Here is a 22,178-nt window from a genome sequence, read left to right as displayed (position 1 = left end):
ATATCACCTCTGAGTTTCTTCTCTGAATGTGACACAAGAAATAATCTTGTTCAACAGAGCAATTAAATTGTGCAGAATTCCTCTAGGGCGCCCTAAAATGTCACAGTTCACTATAGTACTGTGCAATGTGAAGAAGTTGCTGCCTTTTTTGTAATACAGAAACCTTTCAACAATGCCTGATTTACCTTTTCCATTCCAGAAAGCTTTCAAAACCCAAGTGGATAAAGTTTAGAGCAGCTTGATCTCATCTCATAGCTGTTCTTTGAGCATGAGCTTTGATTAGAGAGATTGTGAGCATCCTCACAATAATAAATAATCCTCTGATCAGGTTAAATAACATTAAAACCCAAGTATTTTTTAAAAAGCAGTATGTGCCCCCAGACTACCTGATAAGGAAGCATAACTCTATAATAAACATCTAAATATTAGGATTCAAGTTTAAATTCAAATTACAAAATACCCAAATAATTATTGACTCAAAGATTTTCCTTAAAGCCGAGTTAATAGTTCTGTCTGATTCACAAAGTACCTGTACTATAACACAACTACAATATTTAAGTTTGTAGAAGTGAATAGTTTCAATACACACAGTGAAAAAATCTGCTGAAGAGATTTCTATATACAACTTTTAATGAAAACTCAGAGAAAGAGCATGACCTAGCAGCAAAACTTTTTGGTTTTTCTTTGTTGTACAGCATTGGATTTACATGCAGCATTATTAAATGGTAACCTATCTAGACAATAACATATCTAAGATATAAGCATCATTCAAATTAAGTCCATTTTCACTAAGGCAATGAGTCAAAATTCCCTATTAAAAACTTGAATACAAAAATACGAGTTTTAACGAACAAGCAACAAACACACATTATATATTATCTGATCAAAACATTATGCAATAGAAATTCCAAGTTTATGTATTACAAAATAAAATGAGGTAACAGGTACAAGTCATGGTTGGCAGGAAATTGAAAACTTTCGAAGTTTGTCCCAGAAGAATCCTCTTATATTTCCTTTCTGAAAATATGTTTTATCAGCTTCTTAAGGTGTCAAAAATGGAATAAAGCTTGTTATAAGCAAATGTATTCTCTTCAAGAGTGAAAGAGCAAATTCAACAGTTATCAAAAAGCATCACTTACAAAGTTCACCAAATACACTATTCAGCCTTAAAATATAATTCAGATATTAAAACTGAATAGTTTTAATAAAATTTTTAATTCTCATGGTGCATAGTAGACAATTGTTGTGAAAACTTTAAAAGTCAGTCACATCTGTAGTGGTCAAAAAATTTTAGCAACTTTTTTTCTCTCCAAACCCGACTTTGTAATCAACAGTTTTCAGTTGGAAAAAAAGACCAAAAAATCACAACTTGAAGAATGTGGACAATATTTTAAAGCAAGAAATATATCTGAGGAAACTAAATTTTACCTAAGAATAGAAATATGTATATAGAACAAAAATATGTATATTGTATATTTTTTAGTCTTAATTTAAATGTTAGATTTGATTACCTAGCTTATGCTAGAAAAAAGTCTTCTTGGACTAGCTACTGTTCAGAAAAGGACTGATCAATATCGTGGACAAGACTTGTAAAAATTCTACTGCCATTCCTTAGCCTGCATTTTACTTAATTTGTTCTGGAAACATTACAGCAGTGCTCAGTCTGTAGAATATAATAGGATGTGGGAGTTCACAGTAATATTACTTCATTGTTCAACATTAACCATCATACATAGCTTAAAAGGGCAAGATATATAATTACAAGAGTTTATCTTTGGTGCAAGACTTGTAACTGTTTAGTACACTTATCTTTCAAGCAGTTGATCTGAATTACACTGCTTGTGAAGAGCATTAGAGCTTTCCAGATGAGAATTAAATTGACGCGACTAGACTTCAGCACTGTAATGCTCAAGGGGTATCAATGGAATTTTAGACATATTCTGGAGAATGTCAATTTCAATTCTTACAACTATTTACTGAAATAATAAGTCATATGAGTTCTAGTAAAACTCTGATGACTCAAGCAATGCTGATTTTTGGGGTCAGAAAATAACTATAAATACAAAAGTAGCCTACACTTATGCAGCCGTAATAGAAGATCTCAGCTACTTACCCTAAGACCTAAAGGGCAGGAGAAAACATATCTGGCCAGAAAAGACGTGTTACAACAAAATCCAACTGAACATTTTTCAGGTGTGCAGATTGAAAATAACAAGCAGTAGGACATAAACTAAAGCATGACCATCACACCTGTAATTGCTAACCTTTTCCATTCCTGTCAGACTACAAATACATATAAGGACATGAAACCCCTTACTTGAATCACGGTTTTGACAGTGGACCCCTTCAAACCTTTACTCCTCCCCTCCTCTGCCACAGACACACCTGGCTCTGCCGTGCTTGACAACCTTCTTTGCAGCCATTCTCTCACCTGGCCAGACACTGCTGCCACACACAGCTGCTCACCTCACCTTACTCCCCACAAAGCTGCAGCACTTGCCCCATGACTGCACGGGCTCCTTCTGTGCTGCCCCACACCTGCTTCCGTATGCTCCAACACACACTGAGGACCACACCTTTTCATTCTTCACACAATAAGTATCTGGTGCTAATGCCAGAGCACAGTGGAGCTTTCCCATTTATTGAATAAATGAACTTGTTATGGTAGTGTTATTCCAGAGCAGTGCAAACCAGCCTGGGTCACTCTCACATGCCCTACAGCTAAACTCACTGCAGGGAAATCCACAGTGCCTTTTCTTGTGAAAAGCCCCTAGAGAATGAACAGCAGTTTCTGGACTAAAGGTAAATCAGTGAAAAGAAATGCCACAAACAAGACAACACTCAAATGCCCTTGCAGCATTACCTTCCTCACCCAGAAGTGCTGACTAAACTTTACCTTTGCTGAAATGTAGAATGCAGAAGGAAAAGGCCCAGGATCAGCAGAAGTTACCAGGGTGCACAAGGAAAGAGCTCAGTTCAGCAACTCTTCTCCATCACACATGGAGTGCCACATACATGCCACATCATCAGAAAGTAGGGCAACAAGGAAAGCACAGTTCTTTTCTGTACTCCTGACACATGAGAAGCCCAGGGAGTCTCCAATAATTGGGATGTAAGGTTTTAATTTTTTCTTCCTCATAAGTCAGGGCAAGCAGATTGCCTGCGGAGAGCACCCTTTTAGACAGCACAAGCAGCTAGGTGTGTCTACCTAGTTGCTAAGTTATTTTTATGAAAATCCCCTACACAAACATTCCCATTTGACCAGGATTAACACAAGCCTGGAGGCTTCACTTTCCATCTCATTTGTGCATGTGTTTCATGCATATTTACTTATTTATAATAAATAAATAATAATTATTTATTTATAACAAAATTCTTACCTATTCCAAAAATTTAATTTATTTCAAAGAGGTATATAAACTTGGGTTTTCTTCAGTAATAGTTCATTAACAAACTTGGAGCTACCATTAGCAAGATAAAACACTGGTCTTTTGAGAATGAACAAGAAGTAAATCTCAAAATGCAGAGTTATTGTTGGAAGATTAATTCTAGCTACTGATATCTAACAGGACAAAAACCTAAAACTAGGCACTCACACTGCTTACATTAAGTAGATAGAAAAATGCAATGCATGTAAAAGTTTTGTAAACGCTACTCTATCGTTAAAAATGACAACAGGATTTCAAACGTGTCTTCAGTAATGCTCAATGGAGAACAAACTTAGTTACTACACTGGCATACCAGAAAACATATTTACATATGCAGAACCAGAGGGGATATCTTCAAACTATAATTTTTTTAAAAGAACAAACCACACTATTCATGTGCGGGCTTTATCACAACTCCTTTTCACAAAAATATTGATAGAAAATGTTGATACTCAAACAGTTTAAACAAACTTGTTACAGAGCACTGATAGATCTGCAACATTTGTAATGCTCCTTCACCATGCACATAACATTCTCACAATGCACCATTTCTTCTGAAACATATAATACATGCACTGGTGACAGTATAAAAATAAACAGAATCACTCTGTTAAAAAAAAATAATGTAAGAGGGTTTTTCTCATTTGAAAAATGCAAGTTAATTTTTTTTCCAGATGCTTAACAGTATTATTCCCAAACAAAAACTGAGATGTTCTGCACAATTTTGGTTTCCCTTGTGCTCATTTTGAATTGCATAACTTATCTGAAGTATTAATATTCCCCAAACTTTGATCAAGAGCTCTTAAACTCTACTTAGACTGAATTACACAATGCTTAAAAAATAAATCTAGTATTTCTAGATATGTTCTAACTTTATTAAATGTTTCACTTACTCTCCATGGTCCCAATAAATTACGTGTTTTATTGAGAGCAGCTCCTTTACAATTACTTCTAATAGGCAAGCTATATCCATTGTAACTCATTACTTGTATAATTAAATAAAATGTCCTACCTTTGTCAAAGAACAGAGTACAGCATTCCTAGTGCAAAAAACAAGAATTCAGTCTGAAGCAGAGCTACACTTCTCTCATATTTTGAAAAGAAAGTTGAAAAATTCTACAACTGTCAGAGAACTGTGCAATGAAAGCCTGCTTTAAACTTCATAATCCAAAAATGCTGTAAGAGTCCCTTTTCTTCCAAGAACTTGTCAATCAAAGGTTGACATCGAGTCCCATCAGCCATTTAAAGAATGTGTACAAAAATAATTTAATTGGAATATTCTATGAAGCAGGTAATTTTACTAAAAACTCAGACATTGAAATACTGATTCCTGTTAAAGGGACACCTACACTAACCAGTGTTCAAGGGCTGATTAAACTATAATGTTCCCCCAAATCTTATTCCAAGAGATTTTCTCTTTCTTTTTTAAATTAGAAAAAATATAACAAATCCAAAAGTGAGTCCATTTTTGGGGTGAGAGGCGGGTTTGCTTTGTTTCTCCAAACAGCATGGGAGAAGGTCCCTTTAACAAGGAAGGAGATAGGTATCACTTAATCAGGATGTGGGAATGGAATCTGTACCTATGGGTAAATGGCAATGCGTTCTGTGTTGGTTCAGCCCTTGGTTCTGAGTTCTGCGTCACTTCTGGCATCGCTCGCTCGTCATCTGTCCCGTTAATGCTCTCCGGAGTTAAAGGAGACTGAATATCCCCTCCAGCTGATTCCTTAAGTGAAAGAAACAACATATTGAAATTACAAACTGACCTGTCCAGAAAGGTTATGTACATAAAAGCACTAACATTTATTCTTAAACAACACACAAATTTTAGTTAGTATTAATATGGTGGTGTTCAGATTTCCAGCATCCATCATGGTCCCATTTAATCACGTGTATTTAATACAGAAGTATATTACCAAAAGATTCACATTATCTTACACAAAACTCAAGTGGCATATGAATTCTCTGCAAGATCCTTCCACTTATTACAGACCTCCCTCTTACCTGGAATTACATTTCACCCTCATTCTGATACACAGTGGGTGACTCTTGACACTTGGAATTCCTGTCTCATACTTTACATTCTAATGCAGTGAAACAAACAATTCTGGTATTTGTTTCAAAATCCAGCTTTTGTGCTGTTTATTAACCAAACTAAACAGTGGGAGGGCTATTTGTAGTGTGTTCCCAGTTTCACCTATGAGCCATCTGTAAAGAACACTTGTTCAGGAAAGTACAGGCAAAAATTTTCATAGGCATGTTAGCCTGGCCTAGCTCTTGCTGGTCATACTGTTATCAGGGAAGGAGAATACTCCAGCTACAGCCAGGTCTGCACACAGCTATGGCTATGCAACTGAACACCTGAAGAACTTAATGGTTGCCTCCCAGCAGAAAGCACTGCTGTGGTTTTCATTACCTTTCATCACACCAGCATGTACATTCGTGTGTACATTTAAGTATGAAAAAGAAGAGTTGGTAATGTAAAGAGGCAAATAAATTATTCTATACAAATGGCTTGTTTTTTGTCTTCTACTACTACTGCTATTATTATTGTTACTAGTATTATCATCCAATAAGATAGACAGTTTCCACTGACAATAAATGAAAGACTTTCTGGAGACTTTCTAAATGTTTTTCTTCTATTTTTTCTTCATCTCAAACTACATTACGTATTATAAAAATTTACATACTACAATCTAAAATATCTGTATAGCTTTTATCTTTAAGATAAAATTCCTGCTACACTACTACTAGATACATAAAATCAGAGTCTTCTTATTAATATGTTTTAAATGTGAGTGCAAAAAAAATAGATTTTTTTTTCCTTCTATTGAAAAAAATATTTTCAATAGAAGGAAAAAAATTACAATTTCCATCTAGGCTTTTTTTTTCATTAAAGTACTTCCACAGATTTCTAATATGAATTAAACTCAAGTAACAAAATTAAGGCAGAAAAACATCCCACTCTATGTAATAGCTAAAGGTTCATGGCCTGCAAATTCATGAACAAAAGAAACATCAGTTTTTAATGCATTTCTCCTCTACAAAAAGGTTAATCAGTGCTTTCACACATCCACAACTACCCCTGCCTGATAAGTAATTTATTTGCAGACAACTCTAATGGAGCTGACTATGAACAAAGCACCAAATATAATACAAAAATCCACTTACATTGAAAAGATTTTTCACAGATGTTTACAAATAATACGTTCCCATTTTATATTAATTAGAGGAGTAAAAGTATTTTAAAAACATTTTGTGAGATGTGCATTTGTAATTAAGTTTTTATTGCATGCCATTATAACTTCACATAACCACTCCAGATTTTACAAAATTGGGCATGACATTGTGATATTTAGTATTGAAATTAAACATAATAGTGGGGTATTTATCAAAAGACATCTTATATTTAAACATCTTAAAAAAAACCCCACATACACTTACAGAAGAGCCCTTAAAGTAAAACAAGTAGACATTACAGCACAGATCAAACCACCTTTTAGTGATAACAATAAGGAACAGAAAAAAAATAGAAGTTAGTGGTACAGTCATCCTTAGAAGAAGAGAACTGGGGTTCAGATGCCAACTGATTGCGTGAAACCTCTCAAGACTGATGGGGTGCAACTGCAAACTGTACAAACTGTTCTATTTGGTTCTGCACTTAAACCTAATTAAGGTTACTTTAAATTAAAAGAAAGGGGTGCAGGTAGGTAGACACAATTGTCAGGCTATTGCTTCATGCAGCCCAATGAACTCCAGATGTAAGTGCATGGGGAAGCTAGTAACTGAGAAACAGGTGTTTTGCCATTGTGAAATCCATGAGTTCTGTAACAAAAGCAAAATTATTTCCCATATTACAAGATGGATCTGGGAAATAGGAGGTGCCAAAGCTGGGGACCCAGTATTTCAGTTTTATGTAAACATAGTAAGAGGACTGCAAGTTTTTATTACCTAAGGCTCAATGAAATGGACACCAGATGGTATAGCTATGTGCATAGGTGGCCTTAGAAGTCCTGAAATAGACAACCAAAGCTTCCAGACATACCAGATATAGATAAATTGTGTACTATTAAATGAATCTGTCTTCATACAGATGGTCTTAAAGTACAGGTTCTCTGACACAGAAACAATATGCTACTCTTCATCTCGAGGAAGCCCAGGGTACTCAATGGGACTTACGTATAAAAAGGAGCTTCTCTCTTCTAGTTTGGTGGTTCAGGCCACTGTCTTTCTCTGAACAAGTGAAGTTCTCTTTATAGTTAAGGTAAATGGTGATTTTATCTATTATCTGATATTCTGGAAAATTAAAGTAAAACCTGCTGGCAGGCCGGCAGAGAACAGGGAGTGTTAAAGAAACACAGAGAATGAAGAGTTTAAAATTAGCAGCAGCATTGCTTAGGGGACAAGGCACTCCTGCTATAAAGTAACTGCAAATTAGGCTACGTATGGTTTTCTTTCTACAGTGTGTTTCCCACAGACTAAAATAAATACAAATCCAAAGAACATATTCCCTCAAATGAAACAAAATATCAAAAAAACCCACGTAACTTCTACTTCTTGGCCATTCAGGCCCTTTATAGGAGCAACACTTTGCTAAAGCACATAACACCTGACAGAACCAACCCAACTTCAGTGAAGTTAGGGCAAAATTGCTCTGAAGTTTTAACATGGCTAGAGTCTGCTAAATATTTGAACTACAAATACATACAAAATTTCTGAAATATTCTTGCTGTTATCTCTTGATTTCTATTCCTCTGCAGCTTTCCAAGTTTTTGCATGGCATTCAGAATTGAAACTCACATGTAGCAGAGGTATTCTCAGGCTTGCATCAAACAATAGTGAACAGCAAATGTCATGTGCAGTGTTTAGTTACACTAGTTGTAGAGATATTTCATAAAAATTCAATCTGTAAGGACATACTGAGGCAGAAAAGTATACTTTTCCTCTTTTAGAATTCTGTAGTAGAGAGGATGGGAAATGTACCATATCCAGTACTTGAAGTAACTGATAAATAATAAGGACATTTTTAAAAGCTGTACCAAGAGAAATAAAACATTCTATTTAAGTTTGATGTTTATATTTTTCAGTTTTGATAAGCATTTTCCTACTTATTACTAATCTAACACAGAAAGATATCTGCATGACCAAGAGTGCAGAGGGACTGATCCTTACACACAACTGAGTTATCGTTACAGAGCTCATAAACCTCCCAATGTCGGTCCTGCCAATGCTGCCAAAGCTCCACTGAAAGAGCCAGCTTCCTGCAAGGTGTTTACTGACCATCAAAAATATCTCCTTCCTCTTTCACTCTCCCCCTCTGCAATGGATCACTACGCAAAAGGGGAAGAAGAGCTGTAAGATGATTCAGAAAGACAACAATTGAATTGTTTGCCTTGCAGCCATCTTTTAGCAGATGATGAAAATGAGAGCAGGACCTCTTTCAAATGTCTCTATGGTCCCAACTTCTGCACCTGGCACCAAGCACCCATCCTCCTCCCAGTCATAAATCCAACTGAATGAGCCCAGTACCACAGCTTCTTATCTGTTCTAAACTCTCAAGTTCTTGATTTGATTCCCTTCTCTCTGGAGAACTAGCATGCGAAAACTACTATGTTCATGTGTCAGCACTTAAACTAACTGTATAACTCGGAATAATACACTAGCTTATACACAGTGAAAAGCCAAGAGAAGAAAAGTAAGGCCTGAATAGGAAATTATTCTTAAGTGTGCCATAATGAAATTGCAGTTCACAATAGGCACTATAGAATCACTCAGAGTAACATTTCTGTAACTCCCTACAGCATAAAATATTAGCTTTCAACTGTAGAAAGAACTCTGTACAGGAAAATGAACATCATTAATAGCTCACACCATTTAAGAGAAAGCTTTAACCCTGATGAGCTACAAGACAAAAGCATCTTATCCCTGAGTAAATAGCTCAAATTTACGTCCAAACCATGTAATAAGTCACTCCACATGACAGCATCAGATTTAACTTCTGAGTCCAAACTATTAATCAACGTGCCAGAAGCATAATTTTTTTTTTTTTTTTTTGCCTATAACATCAGGTAACTAGAGGCCTGGGTGAAACACTTCACTGTTTCTAAAGTCAAGTGTGTATTATTGATAAGTACGTAATATTGAAGTACATACTTCCATTGTCACTGTGGAATTTATCAAAAATTTAGGAACAGTAAACTTATAGAAATCTCTGCCTTATTTTTTACATTTCAGTGGCGTAAGCAGTTTTCCACTAACAGCAAAAGCAAGCCTAGCATTTGGGCAAAATGCTTACAGGGAAAACAATATGATGCTTGCTCATTGTGTATGTTCTGATTTCCATGGACTTCTCTTGGTAGGGCATCAGATGCAGCTTTCTGGTAGCAATAAAACCATTTCTGCAGCACACTGCAAACTGCTTGCCATCCTTACTCCATCAAAGAGCAGAGACTATTACAATAAAAAGCACTGAAGATACACTCATTCAATGAAAAGACTCCCCAGAAAAAAGGTTCAGTCTACTCAACTCAGGAATCCTTGCTGTAGTTGTAAAGCCATTGCATTCCCCAAAAGAAGGAATTGCATTTGTCTTCACTATGGCTTAAAACAAAGCAAATAGCTAACTGAGTCAAAAATCTTGGGCAGTGGGAATACAGGAGAGATGGGGCATAAAAGACTCAAGAAGTTTCTTTTTTTTCCAAGCAAATTCTAAGTATTCATAATTAATTTTAGCAATGACTAATGTAAATGTGAATATAATAACTGACTCTCTGTGCCTAGATTAACTCAGTTCATGTTTTGAGATACCTTTTATAAACTCTTACTGTACAACACAGCTACTGTAATAAAACTCCAGAACCAGCCTGTGAATCTATCATCTTCCTTCAATGCATCTCACAAGAGAAAACTACACATTAAAAGTAAAAATGGTTTGCTGTTTGAACCTTTATTTTTGGTGCAATGATTGTTCTATAAAAGTTATTTACCGTGAACCACCAGAAGTTTTGTGGATACAATAGGAAATAGTACAAAAAGTACTTAGTATAGTTCATTTACATAAACATGTTTATTCATTTTCTTGGGAAAGCTGAAATAAAGGAAAAGGAATTAAAAAACCACACAATTTTATTTTAGAACAAGTCCCTTTGACTTGCTTGCAGTATATGTTAAATGTATTTTTAAGACTTCTTGACACTCTTGCTGACCAATGAGAGGATTCACAGTAACTGAGAAATTGCCCCTTAATTTTTAATACATATGTATGTAAGGAAAAATAACAGTAAGTAGCACAGACAAGAAGTATGATGCTTGAATCAGGCAATGAGACTCACTTGAGAGGGTGTACTTGTTAGCTCCATCTTTTCATGGGATTTTTCCTTTGCTATTCGTGCAGCTTCTTTGAACTCCTGAAATTTTTCAGCAAACTGAAGATACATATATTTAAAGAATAAAAAAAAGAGAAAGAGTAGGCGTGAAATAATACATTGCATGCAGAACAGAATGCTGTACTTTGCATTTCACAATGTCAAATTCTGTCAGTAATTGTAAAAATTTTTCTCCTTATTAGATACTCATTTAAATTAGTTACACAGTGACATACCTTTCAGGCACTTAATCTTAATACATATCTTAATACACACTCTTTATATGTCAGGAAAATGACAATGCAATGAAGTATGATCTGTTGCTGGTAGTTTTAAGAAACTCACCACAGAGATGGCTAATAATAGGGACAAACTGCCTTGCATAGCTGCTTTCAGATTCAGGTTTTACCCTCCTCAACAAATAATCCCCTTCTGAAGCCTAATGTGGCTACCATGAGCTAGGAAAGCTTTCAATGTACTTTGTTCTTTCATGACTGAAACAATACTGCCTTCTTCCTAAACGTTAACTGCATTTATAATTTCAATAGCTAATTAGAAAAGAAACAGTGGAAACACTGTGTTTATCTCTAGAATGTTCACTGACATCAATCAAGTTAAAGAACAAATTCACTGAACTAGAACTGCCTATACTGAACACTAAATCATGAAATTGCACATGGAACTGCCATATGAGGCTTTAATTCTATGCTACATGCACCTCTTCTAGAAAATAGCTAAAGCAGCAATTTAGAAATATATGCCCTCTTAAACCTGAAAGATTAAATTAATTTTTTAAGAATAGGGCCTGGTTTCTCTGGCTAGAAAAAAAAAATGGCTTCACAGTTCTCATCTTGCCACTACACTAATTGCTAGAGTGGCCACAAATTCGTTTTTGTGTCCTACTTCTTTTATACAGACCATTACCTTAATATGATCAGCTTAAGAGTGAAATAATTCTGCAAAAATATCAGAAGCTTCTCCAGCAGCTTCTAAATCTCTTTGGTAGCAGCATATGAAAAAATTGTTTTGCACTCAATATACATACAAGGTACAAAGGCAACCTTTTGTATGGCACAATATCACCAATTATTTTCAATCAGAAGTTCACCTATTACACAAGACCTAAAAAACCTTAGTGTCTTTAAACCTTTTTCTGGTAGGCTACTAGTATCTGAGGACTTTAATTTCTCTCCACTTGTATACTGGATTTCATTTGTTACATTATTTGAAAGCTTATTTTTTCTGAAAATTTAACTCAGCGTCAAAAAAAGTCTCAGAACAGATGATGAAATTGGCAACAGATGATGAAACAGGTCACCAAACCAGATAATACTTTTTTAAGACTTGTGCCTAAATCTCAAAATCTCATGGGTAACCTATTATTTAAATCATTCTTAAGACCAGAGAATTATTAAATGGCAAATACGATTCTGAGGTTTGGAATAATGGCTGAAGACAAAGGCAGTAAATATGACAGCCACAGAAAATCTTAAAAAAAAATCATAGATCAATAGACATCATTCTAAGAAAGAGCCAAAAAGCCCCATTTGGTTGAGATTTTCACAAATTTTCCAGAATTCTTTGAGACAGTCAGGTGATGAATAATAGCTATCTCTTTATAAAATTCCTGAATAACAAAGATGAGTCTCATGGTGTGAAAGAAGTTTTCTGGAAGGTCACATTTTTAAGGAAAAGATGAAAAATTATGCATGGAGACTACATAAGGCTGCTGCCAGTATCCATGGTGGCACTTCCCATTTAGCATATTCTTTAAGCTTTATGGAATAAATCAGTCAGCTAACTCAAGAAGCTAAGACAGAGTACCCTAAAAGGAATATTTCTTATACATCAGGACACTATCAAAAGCATAGACATATTCTGAGAAAGTAGTCTCAATTTTTCCTGAAAGTGAGAGGACATTTTGTTTCTCCTACTGCAGCAGCAAGAGGGACTCTGCTAACAAATTGTGGTCCTGTGAATATTCTTCAACAAAGGTATCTTTCATGTATCACTGACATCTGATGGAGCAGTCTTGAGAGGAATTTGTGGTCTAACATGGAGAAAAGGCTTAGCGAAGAGAAATATTTAATTAATTTTCCTCTATACTGTTTGTATGTGAAGTTGATTAGAGTGCCATTACTATTCCATCAGACAGTCTCATTCCACTAATTTCTATTCAGAATAATTATACAGAAAAGAGGTTGCCATTGTTGCACTCTACCCTACCAATCAGTTCAGAAGGACAGGGGCATGTGAAAAAGAAACAAATAATACAGAAGCCAAACATATACTATAAGACATGCAGTAAATAATGTGAGAATAAACAGTTTACTTTATCTGCTGGGATTATTTGCATCATTAAACTGTGGAAATTGGTCACAGACTAGACCAACTTTTCTTGTGGTTGCAGGCTGCCTTTTGCTCTCTGGAACTTAAAATACTTACAATCCCAAAGCACTAGCTGTATCAGAGTGCTCTGGTAAACCTGGCTATGATGCACAGAAGTGAGGGTAAGTAATCTGAGGGAGAGACAAACAAGAAAGAGAATATAGACACGATTTCTCTGAAGTTACAAGGCAGATCTAATTCAGGTCTTCTTATTCCCAACCAAACATGCCTACCAGCTTCAGTGGCTGAACAGCTTCTAATCTAAAGAAAACTTTTCTTTCCCCATCAATAAATGAATAACACAAAAAAGTTAGTTTAAATAACACAAAAAGTTAAATGTTAAGGAATTTTAGTAGCAACAATTGGCAATTGTAACCCACATGAACATCAGTTTAATAATTAAGATATAATATGACAGGAACAGTATGCTGAAAAGGGCTCATAGATTCACCATAATCTTCAGAAAAGGTCTGTGACTCTGTATTTTTCGTAATAAATTTGCTTACTGTCCATAAAACAGCAATCTGAGTAAAAAAAATCTGCTCAGAAAAAAAGAAAACAAGAGAAAATGTCTACTGTAACCTTTCAGATCAAGTTTTCAACAGCAATATAGAGCTTTAAGTCAAAGGAATATTTAAAAGTCCTAGACATCTGTTTGATGGCAGTGAAAAGAATGGGAGTGAAAGAACTGTAATTAAGAAGGTGATGGAGGGCAAGAGAAGAGTTGAGGACCAAGATTAAAAAAACCAAACATATTTTCACTGGCAAGGATAAACTAGAGCTTGAAGTCAGGCAAAGAATGTGTGCATGACTACAGCAGGATGGTTTGCCTTCAAAGAATCATCTGTGAATAATAAAAACAAGCTAGTCTAAAAGAGTAGTAAACTAGATTAGCATTTGTGCTAATGCCATTGAAATATTAAGAGAAGTTATTACCATGTTGGTAAGCAAGTGCTTCTAGGATACACACACCAAATTAACTGATGAGGTTTCCAAGTTCTCTGAAGCAATGATAGGTGCGCAAATGCACGTGCAACACCAGAATCACTCAGAAAGTCCTGTGGTTGTGTTGCTTTGTGGGAAGGAAAATCAAGTGATTATGAAAGGAAGAAATCTTACAACTTTGATGCTTGCCCAAATAAAGTAGCTATACTGGGTCTCATTTTAGTGGTTTTCTGGCAGGCCGTGCTTATCCTTGGACAGGGACAAATACTCTCTCAAAAGGGTTGCTATGATTACTCCTCCTTCAAACAGCTAGCCACCATTATTCCTTCCTGAACATGTATTTCTCTTATTACACTTAGGTGTCCAAGTATTTTCTTTATTTCAAACATGAAAATTTTCTGCTTAATATAAACACAGGCTCTTAAACTGTACTGAAATTCCTCATCTGAACAAAAACCATACTTGTATATGTTCTTGGACTCATCTACCAGAGCAGCAGCAAAAACAACAAGTAATGTTGAGAGGACCTATGCCATCAGTTTGAGAAACGGGGATTTCTTCTTTCCTTGGAATGAGGTCTGTTTCCTTCTTGCAGAAGTAGACTAGAAAAGCAACTCATGTATGGCACATACTGCTTCAGCAAACATTTCAGCTTTTGTATTCCAGCAGAAAATGTATTTTTCTTTTATGCTGAATATATTTCCCACTAGCTTTACTTACAGGCTGCAAACTCTGAAATAACAGTAATTTGATGTACTACATAGTAGAAAAGTTAACGTGAATGTAGCCTAAAAGACAAAAATGCATCTGAAGACTACAAGCAGTTTTTTTGTAGGAAATCTAAATACACAAGAAACATCAAACTGTTTACTTCTTTAAATTCTATCATGGAAAAACTGTAATGGAAGAACATTTTCTAAAAAAGAAAAACCTAACAAATCAGTAATTAGAAAGCATTAACAACATATAGTGTAATAGGCTTCAATCTCCTTCCTTTTCTTCATCAGTTAGAAGAAAATTTGCAGATCACACATACTCCTGCACTTTCACATTATAAGGATTGACACAGAACAATTTTTTGTAAATTATTTTAAATAATTACAGTAGTGAGTACTGAGTCAAGATATAGTGAACAGGAATAAAATACACTTAAGTAGCTTCAGAGAGTCGCCACTGGTCATACTTACTTTTGAAAGGTGATGTTCAGATGAAAATCCCAAGCCATAGACTGTATTTGCCCTGCTGTCTGCCCACTGGCCAAACTTCTGGGATGTTTTAGTAAATGTCATGTTGGGGGTGATGGTGCTGTTTATTATTGCCTGAAAAAGGTAATAACTGTAAAAATGGGCTTCATGTTTTTTATTTTTTCCTAAAGACAAGTCATAATTGAAAATGCCAATATTGTAGGCAGTTAGCTGAATACACTGAATGACACACACGCTGGGAACTAGGAAACAGTTTTCTAATTCAATGCCAGCTAGAATTGCAAAGGCATATTTTTGCATACATTGTAAGGAGGAAATAGCTGGGGAGGGGAATAGGCATCAATTCACAACTGAAAGCAGTCCTTTAAAGTTTCTACATATAAGGACTATCAAAGTCCTTTTTTGTCTCACACTTGTATTTCTTTGTCCCTTAAAGCAGAGCCTCTCAAGTTGTCTGTCAACTCTACTGCTCTTCTTCCCCCACCCCTGCTGCAGATGAGATTCTCACTGAAAAACACTCAATAATACAAAGGAGCACATTTTCTTTTTAAATCTCAGTTCTACAAGAGTCTGTTTCCTTTACACACATACAAGCAAGGCTAACAATGGCAGGGTCATACACCAGCTACAGAAGTGAAGCTATTCTTGTTTCAATTTTTCTTCTCTAGTTCTTGTTCTTGTATCTACAGGATGCAAAAAAAATCATCCTCCACCATGTAAGTTCTGATAATACAAACACAAAATGAAATTAGTAGGTGGTAAGCTGGTTCTACTAAAAGCAACTGAAGTTTCACTGTGGATTTTGATAGTATTTCCATCACATTAAAGAGTACATATGTGAAGTGCAAACTGTAGAGATGGGAAGCATGTAACACTGTTTTCTAAAAATGGTGACTGAGAAACTTTAACATCACAGAGAGAGACCAAGCACTGCTCTCCTATGACCAAGATCCACTAAAGTCAAAATCAGTCTATATTACTTGAGTTACATGGACTTCTGGATGGATATTGAGATAAGTAGCTATTTAAAGGAGTTTACTTTGCACCCTTTGTTTTTGCTGAGAGATTTGGGTACTACTGGAGCACAGCTACCACACAGGGCAAGCCTGAAAAAATTATAGCTGAGGGGCCAGCCAAGCTCACCAACAGTACCCATGTTCATACAGTGATTCTCAGATGAAGTAGTGGAGATGAGTATTGCAAGAAAGTTCAAAAGCATACATTGCATTGCAACGTGTAGAAAGACAAGCAAAGATACTGCAGCACAGATAAATTTAACAAAACTCATTTCTTGGTGACTTTGGCAGCTTCACTATACTCACATTAATGAAGATGAGCAAATCTGAACATAGCCAATTCTTTCTGATAATCTTTGTGTCTAAATACAAATTTTGCCTACCACTGTGAACAACTCCTTGAAAATTCTAGAATGCCTAAAAGCTTACATTTGAGCCAAGAAGCCTCATCAGATCAAAGACAGGATTTGTTGCGTGACCAGAAAATGGAGAACTATCTCCAGCATTGTCTGAAAGACATCCCTCAGGTTTTCATACAGAAGCTGCTTAGTGAAGTCACTGGTACACAAAACATTATTCTCCTTTCTTTAGGCATTAGGTTCGGAACTCACATAAAGCCATCAGACTCCTACTTGCACTATCACCTCCAACTGACCACCTAGAAAACTGCTGTCTATAGTATCTAGGACAAAAGAGAGAATGTGAGACAGGACTTCTCAGAAAAGAGGTGTTCTGGAACTCTTTTTCACTTGTATGCTTCTTGTCTTTTGCACTGTTAGTGGTTGGAAGCCCACACTTGAAATAACCAGGTGGAAGCCCAGAAGAGAGCTGCTCACTTAATGCTCAATCTCACTTCCTGTGGAAGCTGTCAACAGTACTATGTTGAAATTAAATATCCTAGGGACTGTGTAGGACAGATTCTTCCTTCCAAACCAAGCTCTAGCTATGTTGTCTAGTCTGCTTAAGCCCAAGTCCATCCATTGCTTGATTAATTGAAACTTACATCACATATTTTAGAGAGTGTGTATTATGTCACGGACATGACTTCCTAAATTCAGAAGAGGACTCCAATGCCAGAGGGCTAAGATTTTAAGACTTCCAAGCAAAACCGAGCCTCCACAGCTACCATTTCCTGCAGTGACAGCAGCATAGCTGGCTGCAGCTTAACCCAGTCAAAATGGAGAAATGCTTCTGCTGACCATACGACAGGCTCCACCATGGAGAACCTGAACAGGGTGCCTGGTCCAGAATGGGATAGGTTTTTTGACAGCAGTCTGCATTTAGGCTGGGTTACATTGACTGTCAAATTGCTTTCTTGCAAGAGAGAAAGGCAGGAAGAAAGCTTCAAAAATAATTGTGCTGAGTGTTAGCTATGATTCTTTCCTTTATTTACCAAGAAAGAAAAGAGGCTTCATGTCAGTAGACAGCATTAGCCCGAAGACTGGGAAGACTACATTCAGATGCCAGTGATTAAAAAAAAAAAAAAAAAAAAGCCACTTCACTGAATTTACCAATTTTACAAGGAAATCAAGGTTTTCCATCTTCTTTAAATTAAAAGCTAGGTCCCTCACATCCAAAACTATACTTTTAAAAGTGTAATGCTAGAGCATCCTTCAAATACAGTCCAGTGTCAGCTACCCCAGGAAAAAAATAGATACCAAGCATTCGTATATTTAGCTTAAAAAAATTTAGTTTTTAAATCAAAATTTATAATTAAGCCTGTCTTGTCCATTCAAATGGGTACTGCTTTAACTGCTCTCCCCTAATCCAGAATTCACTGCATAGTTATCAGTATAACAAGTGTCAAATATTTCATCAACTTTTAAGAATGTTGTTTCCATAAATGAACAAGAAGATTTTAAAAACAGAACAGAGTCAATCTGACAGGAAGACGTTTAGCTTTTGAAGAAAACTGATTTAGTTATCTTCAGGCTTTTTTGGAATTATAAAAGAGCTTTCATGTTTCCCCTTCACATTACTTTAGCAATGAGAAAATAGGGCATGTGTCTGAGCTGTTCATTTTATGAGCTGCAAACCCGACAGCTGCAAGATATATAATAGTGGTCAAGTACGATTTTATCTTGTGCTTAAACTAATGGCAATAATAATTTAAGACACAGAACTTTCTAACTTCTTCAAAGGAAAATCACTGAACACTTGTGTGTACAGGTTTTACTTAAAACATTTACTGAGCATTTAAAAAATTGTCACTTTAAAGTGAGACAGTGATTAAAATAACAAGATCATCTGCAGCAATACCGATGGGAGACTTGACTGAGTAATAATATATGCAAGGTTCATGGAACCTGCAGACTGGGAAACCACTCTTTTCCAGAGTCTTCTCTTGTTCTAGATTAACACAAAATTTAAGTTTGTTTTCCTGCCTTGTATCTGTGAAAAAAATTATTAGAGAGTTAACTAGTAAAGCAAGAACCACACTATACTTGGTCTCCTTCCTTTTCTCAGAGATGGTGAGAGACAAAATGCAAAAGACAGGAGGACTCAGAATAATCCTAATGTCTGCCTGTACTGTTACTGGAGAAACAATGGAAGCTTTGTTCAATCACCCAGGAGAAAGAAGTACTAAAACACATTTTTCCAAGGAACTCTGAAATGGTTATATAATTAATGAGAACTGAGAGCCTTAGCAACAACTGCTCAATGTTGTCATGCCATACTACATAAGAAATCTTAATTTTCAGGCTTTCTTTTGATTCTGGGACTGGAAGAAGAAAAAAGTCACATAAAAGATATTTACTCAAGAGGTCAGAGAAACCAGATTCAAGTTCTATCAGAACTTACTTGCATCAAGTTTTCTCTGCAATGGGCAACAGGGCTCCAAATATTGTGCATGACTACAAAATATATAGCCTGTACACTGAACACCTTATGGTCCTAGAATACTTTCTGTAGTCAAGAGGGGCGTACATGATATCTGGTGCAAGATATTTCAAGAGGAGACTGTAGCTTCAGAAAATGTTACACAAAATGCATTAAAAGTAAGCAGAAGTTGTGTCTGTAGCAACTGTCTAGGCTAAAACAAGCTCAAATAAGGAAAAAAACCACCTCTCTTTCAAAATTAACCAAAGACCCCATAAGCAAATTCAGGTTGGAAACTGCAATGCACAAAAGGGAAGTGAAGATCATGTCTTTAAATGTCCTTTTGTTTTCAAGAAGAAAGATTTAATGACTCTTAGATAATCAGTAGAGAAGTTAAATTATTTCCAGGAATACTTCTGAAACACAACAACCTAAAGAGAGAGAAGGGTGTGGAACAGAAATAGGATTACCTCTCAAATCTATAGTATATCTCTCTCCAGCGTTCCTACTGCAGAAATTTACATGTGAGCTGCCTTTACTTACTGACTTACTGCTCAGCACCTGAGAACTGAGCACATCATTCTCTCCACCATACAAACCCAAAGGATGTTGTAAACCCCACCAGCACCCAGGTGTACAATAAAACCTGGCTGGATCTGTTCCCTCTGAGGGAGGGGTGTGACAGCTTCAAAACCAGTAAGGTTTGACAAGTGGTTTTGGCCACTGGTACCATGTGCACTGTCAGCAATGTTACTGATGCCCAGATATATGCCATACAGCAAAGACTCTGTCTTGATGTACTCAAACTTAAAAATGATTTATATTTACATTTAACTCTTTGCACAAAAAATATTGTATATAAACGGACATGCTAAAAATAATGGATGGGCTTTTAAGTAAAAATAAACAAACTCTCTGGGAAATATGCTAGAAACCCACTAAAAAATTCTTCCAAGTGTCCCTCCACTATTCACTTGTGTATGCTTCAGAGTAGCGTGGTGAAAGCCTGAAAGAATGGGACTCTCTTAACCTTGACTGGGATTCTAAATCTTCATCTAAAACTTGGATGAAAACATTATTAGGACTGCAGTGCCCACAGAGTAAATAAAAGCAATGAACTGAATTATCAATGTACCTTGCCATTAGTACTGGATGTAGAGAGGATGCTGCAGCAGACAAAAGAACAACTAAATAGGTAAACAACTACTTGACAATTTAATTCAGCAGGCACTCAGGAGGAGTGGCAGCACTAGGCTGAAGGCAGAGGAACCCCAGTGGATGTCAGAAAAAGGATTTTGTATATTCTCCAGATCAGTTAAAGCACTACATTTTATAACTGGTATTCCTGATTTCATACATCATCTAGTTCCAATCCCAGTGTCTTTATTCATTAATAATGACTCAAAAGTTATTTTAATTATTTGACAGAACTAATTGAATCATTTGAAGGAAGGCTGAGAAGGAAAAAAACAAACTAAGACTTAAAGCTGAAAAAAATCTGGTAGGCTCTGAAACCAGTCTCAGCCACTTCAAGCAGAGATTTTTGACTATGAGATCAATTTCTATATACTTCTTTGTGACAGAAAATCTCCTTTTACATTTAAAATAGCAATATTCTGGATATTTTAAAAAATGCAGGGTAATAATTTTCAGCTTTCAATAAGTAGTCATAAAATCTATGTGAATACTGCCATGCTTTTAACAGAGTATTTCATTTCCAATCATTGTGAACTGATGCATTTCCAAAAGCTTCAAATGAAAGTCTCTGGAAAGGACCACAACTTTTGATTACAGTCTTTAATGCCCTTAGTGTAGAGTTTTCTGCTACACTGTTTGTAAAGTTACTGTTATTATAGTTATGTGGGTAGAAACAGTCAAGGATTTTCTGCACATCAAATTAATTTCTTAGACATGTTTTACAAGAGGAGCAGCTCAGCACAATATCCTTTCTAGTTAAAACAGAGAAAAAACGCAACCCAAACCAAACAAAAAAACACCCACAAAAAGTCCCCTACTAAAACCAAACCAACTGAGTCTAGATAAAAGCTTGCCATATATTAGGTAGGCTTTATTAGGAGGCACTCCTCGCATTCTCTACAGCAAAAATTGGAAGATTATATAACAAAGGATTTACTAAGTGATTATGGCCACTGAACAGATGTCCTTCATAAAGCTGAAGCTAATTATATTGATAAATGACTGAGTACAGAAATGAAAACAAGTTATTGTAATCCTATGAGTACTTTTTGTACATTTTTTTGTGTTTTTAGCCTTCTCATAGCATTAACCAAGGAACAGGTCACCACTTCAATTCAGCAATAGTTATTGAAGTCAACACAACTACATGGAAAACAGAATTACAAATAAACACTTTAAAACACATGATGAGGCAATGTTTACCATTTTAAAATGTCAGTAATCTTTGGTCAGATAATGATACAAACATCTGAGAAGAAACATGAAAAACATCAAAATAGAAAATAATAGCAAAAATGCTTCAGACAACTAGGTTTTCTGAAATATAATTTACCTTTGAGCCATCCAAACTGATTATCCTGTAGACATTTCTTGTGCTGTCATAGAAGTAGGACACAGTAACAGCATGCTTGCTGGTGGGAACCCAGTTCTTCTTAGTGTTTGGGTCAATCTGGAAGACATGAGCTCGGGTGCTGAAGATGGGTTGTTCCCTGAAGGAGTGAGAGAAGAATCATTAATCTAATCTATACGTACTATCATTGCACACAAGCTATCTGCCAGTTGTGTCCATTTGGATGCACACAAGTTACTCTGCACAATAAACCTTGCCTGATGACTTCTGTATATGCTACTGCATAGAGCAAGTAGGTTTTTTTATACATATATGCAAGCAAAACTCAAGCCTTCTAAGGCAAAAATTAGCATTCATTGTGGAGTCAGATAAACACAGACATCTCTAATACAGATTCAGCACCATCCCATCCTCTCCCCAGCTCATCACTGCCCACCTATCCCTAAAAACTAAATGGCATTAATGCA

At 35.9% G+C, this 22,178-nt stretch overlaps 1 protein-coding gene across 1 annotated transcript in view; it reads right to left on the bottom strand.

Annotated features, from left to right (window-relative positions):
- Positions 1-22,178, bottom strand: part of HOMER1 (homer scaffold protein 1) — a gene marked incomplete at its 3' end in the record, with an annotated part of 84,522 nt that overhangs the window by 39,077 nt on the left and 23,267 nt on the right. Inside the window, exons 2-5 of the mRNA XM_084224593.1 lie at positions 21,694-21,850; positions 15,310-15,441; positions 10,757-10,849; positions 5,009-5,151 (exon numbers count right to left, since the gene is read on the bottom strand). Of these exons, the coding sequence (XP_084080719.1) occupies positions 5,009-5,151; positions 10,757-10,849; positions 15,310-15,441; positions 21,694-21,850 (525 nt within the window). The remainder of the gene's footprint in view (positions 1-5,008; positions 5,152-10,756; positions 10,850-15,309; positions 15,442-21,693; positions 21,851-22,178) is intronic.

This window comes from Fringilla coelebs (assembly GCF_963513975.1).
Source record: "Fringilla coelebs genome assembly, chromosome: Z".
Taxonomy (NCBI): domain Eukaryota; kingdom Metazoa; phylum Chordata; class Aves; order Passeriformes; family Fringillidae; genus Fringilla; species Fringilla coelebs.
The sequence above is the reverse complement of the archived record's forward strand: the minus strand, read 5'-3'. Positions and strand labels throughout refer to the sequence as shown.